Raw genomic sequence first — 9,885 nt, forward strand, 5'->3', positions numbered from 1 at the left:
CTGGTGTAGATTGGACATCTTTTGCTAAAGACTCGTTTTCAAGATATGTGAATGTATATTTTACTTTCGGCTGCGTCCATGGACCCTATGTATAATATTTTTGGCTTTGAACTTCATGTTTTATATATATGAAATGAAGTATGTTTTATATTCGTGACGTGTTGAATCTGATATTAGGTTAGTCCAACCTAACATAACTCTATGACTCGGTACGGGTTGCAAAGCCTCAGGCCGAAGATTAGAGAAAGCGAATTTTGAATGGATATTCTGGGTTACACAATTATGTGTTTATGACTTGGAAAGTCTATTCTCAACCCGTCGTAACACTTCCAGACTTGGCAGAGAAAGGTCGTTCGGGCATGTTCTTGTTTGATTGTTGCCCGGTTGACTGATGACCGATGTCTAAAACAGTTCGGGGGTGTTACAGTCTTGATATCAGCTTCTTCGTGATCCTCAGCAACCAAAGAAGAGTTTATGTTTCTGGGGAAATATATAGGCTAAAAAGTAAGTAAAACATCCAGACTACTTTACACTAAACTGGATCATAGTAAGTGGCAGAAACAATAATATTCTAGTAAAGCTTTATATTACTGCCCTTTGAATATGTTCTTCAAGTTCATGGCACCTCATAACAGCCTTGGAGGTTGAGTTTTTCATCCTCGAGCTCATTCTCTAAACTCCTTACCTTTTCCTTAAGCTGGTTCACATCGATCTCCAAATTAGCGGCATGTGTTTCAAGTGATCTGTATGACTGAGTCATACATCTGAGTTGCGTATCCGCGAGCCAGTTTGACCTCTGAGAAGAATCTAACTGTGATCTGATGTCAGCTAACATCTGCTCAGATTCTTGTAGCTGAAACTTGAGCTCCTCCAATGTCCACTCCCATCTTTTCTCTTTATGATTTCAGTTCTTCTATTTCATGTGACTTGGAGTCGGATTCATATGGAGCCTCTGGCTCGTTGTGAAAACATCCATTTTGATATATTTCTTTAGATCAATCTTTATCTATAGCCTTGCTCTCGGGTAACACAACCTTTTCTATGCAATCTGGACTCACAGTTTCAACCTCGGAGGAAGTAAGACCCCTGAAGGTTACCTTTAGCTCCATGGCCTCGTTGAAGACATTAGCAAGATCTGAAACAAAATCATCCAATTTTTTCACGCCACTTAGAACATGGTCGAACGTGATGGTGAAGCCATTGATCAGTTCAACCAAATCATTTCCTTCGGTCACAGTGTCCTCACCTGTCCTTAGCAACAAAACAAACTCATGAATCCGAGAAACAGGAGTTTTCAAATCTTGGTGAATGCCCTGCACATCAGAAGGCTTGTCGTGGTCCACACAAACATTCACATCTTGCAAAATGCATTTTACATCTTCCAGAATCTTTCCCAAGTCAGCATCAGCAGATACGGATTCAAGAACCTTTGATAATCTATTTCTGAATTCCATCACTGCTGGACTATCCTCTGGCTTTTGATTTGGCAAACAAGCTAACTTGCAGGGACTAGAAGCCTTGCTTAGAGATCTCTTCAGACGTGTGTCTCCGCCTCCTAAGCTCTCAACCTCAAGCTTCATCTGAGCAAGCGCAGCTGGTCCCGGCAGCTTTTTCCTCACAAGACTTCTAAGTCTCTGACATTCCGCTTCCAACTTAGCTATCTTCTTCACCCCTTCCAAGTGCTGCTTGTTGGCAGCGTCTGCAGATCTAATACACATGTTCTTCTCTTCGTTGCGTATCTCAAGCTCTCTAGAAACTACATGGACTTCGTACTTTAGAGACTTTATCTCGTTTTCGCTGTTAGGAGTGAACTTAATCAACCCCTTTGATACCTTAGAACACAAGTTTGCTTTGATGCCAATTAAGGCCCTTCCTCAAAGCTAAGAGAGTTTGTGAAAGAACAAACTAAATAGAACAAAACACAAGTTACTTCAATTTTCTTTTCATATCTCATTAAACAAAACATACGTAACTTAAATACACAAGAACATGTCAGCTAAATAACTGCCCACTAAACTAATATAGAACATGGTATACAAGTGGAGATGATCCCACGATGCCATGACTCTCGCTATGATGATCCCACGATGCCATGACTCTTGTTATGATCTTATCAATACTCCACCCTCTAAAAGAACTTTGTCCCCAAAGTTCATACCAATCTTTGAGAACAGCTTCTCCATGATCCTAACTTTTCCACGATCAAATGGATGGTTTCCTTTACCACCTTCCCCACCAAAAGAATTTTTTTCCATTGCACCATCTAGAGCATAGGCTGAAACTTGGAATCTCCATCGCATGGAAGGTGCTTGAGGTAGTGTACCTTGTTTTTGAGTCCGTGTAGAGACAAGACCTTCTCTGTACGTTATTGGGCTAATATTTCTTGGTTTGCCAACATGTGAAGTTTGACATTTGCGGAACGGAACCGTTCGAGGTCGTCCACGTTTTAGCGTTGAGTTCGCCGATTGCGTAACTGATACACATCTTTGAGAAGGTTGTTGAACGTTACCATCACTAGCTTTTTCTTCACTAGATCTCATATCTTTCACCAACTCCACCATATGATTAACGGTCTTCTCGAGACGCTTGACACTATCCGCTATACAAACTTTCATCTTTTGGAGCTCGTCATGAACTTTCCGGAGCATTTCAGTTTGCACTTCATGGAAGCCCATCACAACATCTTCATCGTATACGTCATACAAAGGCTCGCGAACAGAGTAGACGTGATCGTAATAATCTTCACAATCATGAAGCTGCTGAAACATTTTTTTTTTTTTTTTTTTTTGTGGGTGAAAGTGATTTGATACCACAGTTAAGTGGTCCGGATCAAATCGGTGACGCGAAATCGCAGGATAGAAGTGCTCTGATACCAATTGTTAGGAGTGAACTTAATCAACCCTTTTGATACCTTAGAACACAAGTTTGCTTTGATGCCAATTAAGGCCTCTCCTCAAAACTAAGAGAGTTTGTGAAAGAACAAACTAAATAGAACAAAACACAAGTTACTTCAATTTTCTTTTCATATCCCATTAAACAAAACATACGTAACTTAAATACAAAAGAACATGTCAACTAAATAACTGCCCACTAAACTAATATAGAACATGGTATACAAGTGGAGATGATCCCACGATGCCATGACTCTTGTTATGATCTATAGAGTCATGGCATCGTGGGATCATCTCCACTTGTATACCATGTTCTATATTAGTTTAGTGGACAGTTATTTAGTTGACATGTTCTTGTGTATTTAAGTTACGTATGTTTTGTTTAATGGGATATGAAAAAGAAAATTGAAGTAACTTGTGTTTTGTTCTATTTAGTTTGTTCTTTCACAAACTCTCTTAGCTTTGAGGAGGGACCTTAATTGGCATCAAAGCAAACTTGTGTTCTAAGGTATCAAAGGGGTTGATTAAGTTCACTCCTAACATTATACTGCTCTATGATTCTTGTATTCCCTGATGTGGGACATTTTTTTGTTTTGTCATTTCGACAAAAGTTGCAGTGTTACATGCACTAAACTACCAACTTCTAAGCATCATTTCTCATTCAATATTAATCTGTTTTTGAAGTGTGAATATACCAGGTTGTAGTACTCATTACAAGCTTTACAACGAGTTGTTGATCTGACCAGACTAACCACCTGTTTGGCCGGAAAGGTCACCGGAAAATCAGAAAACATCAGCCACTATATTCTTTGTAAAAACAGAGTTCCAACAAATATAAGACAAAAAACACATACCTTTGCAGCTTTGTCAATTGAACCGGTATAGAAGTGAGAATCATAAACTGCTTTACAGAGTAAAGTAATCATCTTCTTGTAACTATGTTCATGTCTGCTTCCTTGGCCAATTTTCCAGTCTAGCAACAATGACATCAAAAGCTAATAACCTAAAAAGTGAAATCGATACACAATTAGAAACTTGAGGTACTAGTACATCAGCCCTCCAGGTTCTGATTACGCCATCTTCTTTTTTTTTTTTTTTTTTTTTGAACTTCTGATTACGCCATCTTCACCACCACCATTAACAACATTTAGGTTCTTACATCATGACTTTGGAGCATAAGCACATAATCACATCTCTACAACATTCCATCAAGCAATTTACTTTAGACATATAAGACAAAGACTTAGGTGATGATTGTTTCCATTAGATTTTGGTTTTAGTTTTTGGTTTTTAGATTTTGGTTTTTGGTTTTTAACTTTTAGATTTTGATTTTTAATTTTCAGCTTTTGGTTTTGGTTTTTAGTTTTTAGATTTTGGTTTTGTTTTATTCTTAGTTTTTTTTATAAAATAAGCAATACATTGTTTTAAAATAATATTTTTTTTAAATTACCATTAAAATTTATCAAAATATAGTGGCTGTTATTTAAATTAAAAACAGCACCATGTTTTAAATTATTTTATTTTAAGTGTTATACTTAAATATAATTAATGAAATATCTATAAATTATAAAAATTAAAATATTTTGAAATTTTGAAACTATTTATAAATTTTATTACATAAAATATTTTCGTTTTTTAGAACTTGAATGGCTATTTTTCAAATTAATATAATATATTGTATTGATAAAATATTTTAAATTTTATAATTTTTAGTTGTTCTTTATTATGTATAATAATATTATTCAATAATTTATTTATAGATATTAAGAATTAATTGGCTACAACTAATACTAAAATTATCTATATTTATTTACATATATGAAACACATAAATTATTTTACATTAATGTTAAATGATAAAAAACAAATTGTATGGGAATTTTATCTTTATGAAAATATTATTTATTTAATTATTAATTAATTAAAATATAGTATTTTATACAAAATAAACAAAATTCGTTTTTATATTGAAAACCAACAAAAGTTGGTTTTTAGTTTTTCTTCACAAATTGGTTGAAATTTTGAAAAACTAGTTTCCCTAAATTTTAGGGAATCTATTTGTTAAAAAACTTGATTGGTAAGTGAAATGGTTTTTACAAAAACAAAAACTAAAAGATAAAACTTGATTGGATAAAAAATAGTTTTTACAAAAGCAAAAACCAAAAACTAAAACAAAAACTACTAACAATCAACCTCTTAGTGAAAATAAAAGATAATATATAGCTTATGTGCTCAGTATCTTCTGAAACGGCCTCACATAAATAGGATAGATAAGAGCCATGAATCCATCAGAAGTAATCTCATAATAGCACAGTAAGGTTGGCATTCGGAGACTAATCAGATTTGGTCAGGTTCAATCGGATTTAGGATTTTTGAGTTTATGAATTTCAATCTCATTCAAATATTTAAAAAGTTTGGTTCAACTTTGGTTCGGTTTAGTAACATCTCTATAAACCGGTAAAACCCGATACAATAATGGTTTCAGACTTAGTCAGGTTTTCGGCTCAGGAAATGATAATTTATACGTAGACCCAAAAGTAAAAAAAAATAACAATACAACAAAGACCAAAGCGTCACAAATTGAAATTTCAAATGAACATCAAAGGGTATAGTTCAAACAAGCCTAGATAAACTTTACTAAATGAAAACAAATAAAGAGCAACATAATCAAATGACAGCCAAACAAGGTTACTAATACTAGTACAAGTGCTCAAGTTCAGACCGGACACAGAAACGAGTTCCAGATGATGAGCGAAGAGTTGCAAATATTAGTTTTGGCAAAAAAGATAAAGAAGGAGCGAATCAAGTCTTTGGTCACCAACTTGGATAACGTAGATGTTGGAGTTGAAGAACTGGAGGGGTCACTTGAGAGTTTGTACATGCGTATATGATCTAATCCAGCCCTCGTTTGAACATAGTCTCTTTGCATATATAATTATTTAGAATTTAGAAATCCGTTCAATAAATTCCATATACAACTTCACTCGTACTTTAGATGAAACATGTTACCTTCATAGATTAATGACACTTGAAACAATTGAGGTAGTGTATTAAACAAAAGAAAAAACTTAGCAACGACAACTCAAGATATCTAAGCTATGGCCTTCATTTCTTCTCGAGTGCAAATGCAGTGGGCAGTGTATTTATAGTATCATTGCCGCAACAGACATTGTATAGATCCTCTTAACTACTTTGCTAAAAGGATGCTCTTGTTCTGGACTATTCTCTAAGTCTGTGTGTGATATATACTCACTAGACTCGACCCGGTAACCCAAACCAAAAATCTGACTCCAGTCGTTTTTTCGAAAGATCCAAACTTGGCCTGCACCAGTTTTATCGGATAGATAGAGTTCGGTTCATGTTCAGATCATAAGCCCACAGATTTCACATTTCACAGATCAGCACTACCAGTTATCAGTTCAAGTCGACCAGTCTGCAAAATGGCTAAAACTCACTAAAAACAAAAAGAAATTCTACATCACACATCTGGTCCAAATCTTACATCAACTAAGAATTTTGTCAAGCTTTTAGGGTGATGGATCATAAACGAAAGAGCGACTCAAGACTAAAGAGTTGAGTGAGACTCATAACCCAAAACTTACAGTGTGTCCAAGCGCCAGAGTTCAGAGATAAGAAAATTTTCTTATTATCGGTAATTCAACTTACACAAACATGAGAACGTATCTTGGATTGTAACGAGTCAGACTCAAAACTTAACCTAGAAAATTCTAATTCACCTCAAGTTCTAATAAAAACAGTTTGATATCCATTCTACCTCGGGTTTCTACGCTTTTTCGGGTATTTGCAACCAACCGACAATACACAGTCCAGCAAAAGTTCATGTTCAAGCAACGATACACAACAAAAAGTTCGAATCTTTTCTCCAGATCAAACATAAGACATAAGAAACATTACACATAATCTTTGGCTGGTAGAACACAATCAAGAAGAGAGACTTGGTTGAAGAGAGACATTGTTGAGGCGCTCAAGAGCCAAGATGAGAGCTTGAGTTCCAAGATCACCTTCACCATGTGCCTTGAGAGACAAGTAAAGCTGCTGCGCAAGAGCTAGCCCAGGCAAAGCCAACCCCATCCTCTGACACTCGTTCAAACAAATCCCTAAGTCCTTAACGAAATGGTTCACATAGAACCCAGGATCGAAATCCCTCTTGAGAATCCTATCTCCGTACAAATCTATCGACTTCGAACCCGCAGCTCCCGTCGAGATCGCTTCTAGAAACTTCCTCACATCGAGACCGGACTTATGAGCGTATATGATCCCTTCCACGAGCCCTAGCATCGTCGAAGCGATCGTGATCTGATTCGCCAGCTTCGCGAACTGTCCTTTGCCGCTTGCTCCCATGAAGTTGACTTTCCCCATTAGCGAAAACAACGGATCTAGACGCTTCACGGTGGTTTCGTCTCCTCCGGCGAAGATCGAAAGCTTCCCGTTTTTAGCACCGAGGTCTCCGCCGGAGACAGGAGCGTCGACTGAGATGCAGTTCACGGAGGAAGCCGCTTTGGATATTTCCTCGGCTAGAGAAGGCTCGGAGGTAGTCATGTCGACGAGGATTCCGCCCCGGGATAGACCGGATAAAGCGCCGGAGCTTGGATCGAGGAGGACGCGGCGGACGTCGGAAGGGTAGCCGACGATGGAGAAAACGACGTCGGATTGGGAAGCGAGTGAGTTCGGCGAGTCGGCTAGGTTCGCGCCCATGTCGACAAGAGTCTGGGCTTTGGAGATTGTGCGGTTGAAGACGGTGACGGAGTATCCGGCTTTGATTAGGTGTCCGCACATTGACCGGCCCATGACGCCGGTTCCGATCCAACCGATTCGGGTGTTGGACGGGTTTATTGGATCGGTGGAGGTTGATTTGGAAGACATTGAGCGGCGGAGGAAGAAGGAGGAGACGACGGAGGGGGAAAGGGGTCGGCGGAGGAGCAGTTGCATTTGATTGTGTGGCGAGTGATGGATTTTTAGTAGTTATCGAAAGAATGAACGAAAGCTAAACCAAGCACGTGTTGGTTAGCCAGCACGTGTTGGTTAGCCAGCACGTGTTAAGGTTAAAATCTATTAAACATCATTACAAACATTACACCCTAAGGCTCAGACTGGTGACCTTTTCGGGAACACGGAAAACGAATAGAAAAGAAACGTATAGGAATAAAATTGCAGGAATAAAAAAGAATGCTTATTCCTTATCAAATTTAACAAGGAATGTTTTTGTTCTATATTTCTCTACAAAAAAAAAGAATGAGAAGAAACAAGAAAGAAAAACTATTCTTTGTGAAAGGTGATTTTTTTTAGAATGATAAGGAATTCAGTGTTCCCAGTCAGAGCCTTAGACTATCAACATTGGTTAATATATTCAACACCCATATTTTCTTCTTTGCATACTTCACGTTATCTTCTCTTTCTTCCACCTAATCATTCAACATTCACGTTAATTTTAACCTCTACAATAGTAACGTTTAATAAAATTCAACATCATATCCCACTATTTTATCTTATAATTTTATCCTACGTATTAATGACAATTTTCATGTAAAATCAAATAATTTTAAAATTGTTATTAGATTATGATTCAGAAAAGATTTTTTAAATTATAAATACAAATTTATTGGGAAAAACCAAACTATTTTAAATAAAATAATGTTTTTTTGTTAAAACAATGAATCAAGATTTTAGAATCACAAAAAAATAAATTTTGATATGATAACATTTAAAACGAATTTGGTTACTATAAAAACTCAGTCACCCATAAAATAAATACTTGTTATCGTCATATTAATGTATAATTTGATTTTAAAAAGTTACTTTCATATTTTAATGCACTTTACACCCTCGTTCCAAAGTAAACAATTCATGTTTGGTTCATAAGCCAACACTTATTTTTGTGGTCCCACATTTGCTTTTTTTTCAACAGGTCGAAAAAATCCAAACGTGTTTAATCCAGCTCAACATTTTCATGTTTTCAATAAGCCCACTGCACCTCTTCAACAGTTGAATAACAAAATTCAACGCCATATTGTAAATATATTTTTAATATTCTTAAGTCCACAAACACATCTTTTCAATATTTTTAAAGTACCAGGCTTAAAACATTTCCATAAAAATTCTTTATTTTGAAGTTTCTAGGCGTTTTTCTCCAAAATCAAAACTTCAAATTTAACTTTAAAATTATTTGTATTTTATACAATGGATTTTATATTTATCATAATTAATGTAAATCTGTACAAAATTTATAAATAACAAGCACATATATAAAAATATTACAACAATATTAATCTATATTATAATAGTTGAGTTTTTGCTCACTCCTCAGCACGCCACGTCAGCGTTTTGTGGGCCCGACTTTTAAAAAGTGTGAAAAAGTGTCAAGCTCATGTTCAAACCCGGGTTATTGAGATATAAACACCAACATTTATACAACTAAGTTAAATGATACTTTGTACATTGATGGCCGAAACCTAATATATATTTATGAAGGTCGGAAGCCCTTGCTTCTTCGGCTTTCTCTGAGGTTTGGACCTACAAGTGTATTATGGGTTTCATTTTTAAATGAGATTCATCACATTATATGAAAAAATCTCAAGTTTGCAACAATTATAGTTTTTCCATATTGTAAATTGTTGTCGTTTAACATGAGTTTGGATTCTTTTTATCATTGTCTCAAACAAGTTTGAGTTACAGAGTTGCGCTGTGTGTCTGTTCGTAATCTATTTTTTCACCGGTGAACTCTACATGTCCCCATCTTAAATCGCTTGATCATAAATGTTTCTGATTTGTAGTCCCTCTGTAAACCCTATAAATATGATTCTCATCTTTGATGAACCCAATCTGTATTTGCACAAAACTCATTGATTCCTCTTAGCTTTAACCATCTTCTATAAAATGTTTCTCCCTGCCTCTCTAGTTCCTCAAACCAGAGTCCCAGCGTTTGTCACTCAACCTTCGACTCTCTCCGTCTTGGTCGTAGTAGTCAGAGCATAGCC

The 9,885-nt window shown here is 36.1% G+C and overlaps 2 protein-coding genes across 2 annotated transcripts; both read right to left on the reverse strand.

The window, feature by feature from the left end:
* Positions 1 to 461: 461 nt before the first annotated feature.
* On the reverse strand, positions 462 to 2,768 carry LOC106297203 (filament-like plant protein 6). The gene is made up of 2 exons (XM_013733487.1): positions 2,121 to 2,768; positions 462 to 1,832 (listed from the first exon to the last, which is right to left on the reverse strand). The coding sequence occupies exons 1-2, from the start codon at positions 2,766 to 2,768 to the stop codon at positions 996 to 998; spliced, it is 1,485 nt and encodes a 494-aa protein (XP_013588941.1). The 3' UTR covers positions 462 to 995.
* A 3,921-nt stretch (positions 2,769 to 6,689) lies between these two features.
* LOC106296318 (probable 3-hydroxyisobutyrate dehydrogenase-like 1, mitochondrial) lies at positions 6,690 to 7,909 on the reverse strand. Its single transcript, XM_013732421.1, has one exon. It carries the CDS (start codon positions 7,838 to 7,840, stop codon positions 6,833 to 6,835), a length of 1,008 nt encoding a protein of 335 aa, XP_013587875.1. The 5' UTR covers positions 7,841 to 7,909; the 3' UTR covers positions 6,690 to 6,832.
* Positions 7,910 to 9,885: the final 1,976 nt, after the last annotated feature.

Source organism: Brassica oleracea, chromosome C6 (genome assembly GCF_000695525.1).
Source record: "Brassica oleracea var. oleracea cultivar TO1000 chromosome C6, BOL, whole genome shotgun sequence".
In the NCBI taxonomy this organism is placed as follows: Eukaryota; Viridiplantae; Streptophyta; class Magnoliopsida; order Brassicales; family Brassicaceae; genus Brassica; species Brassica oleracea.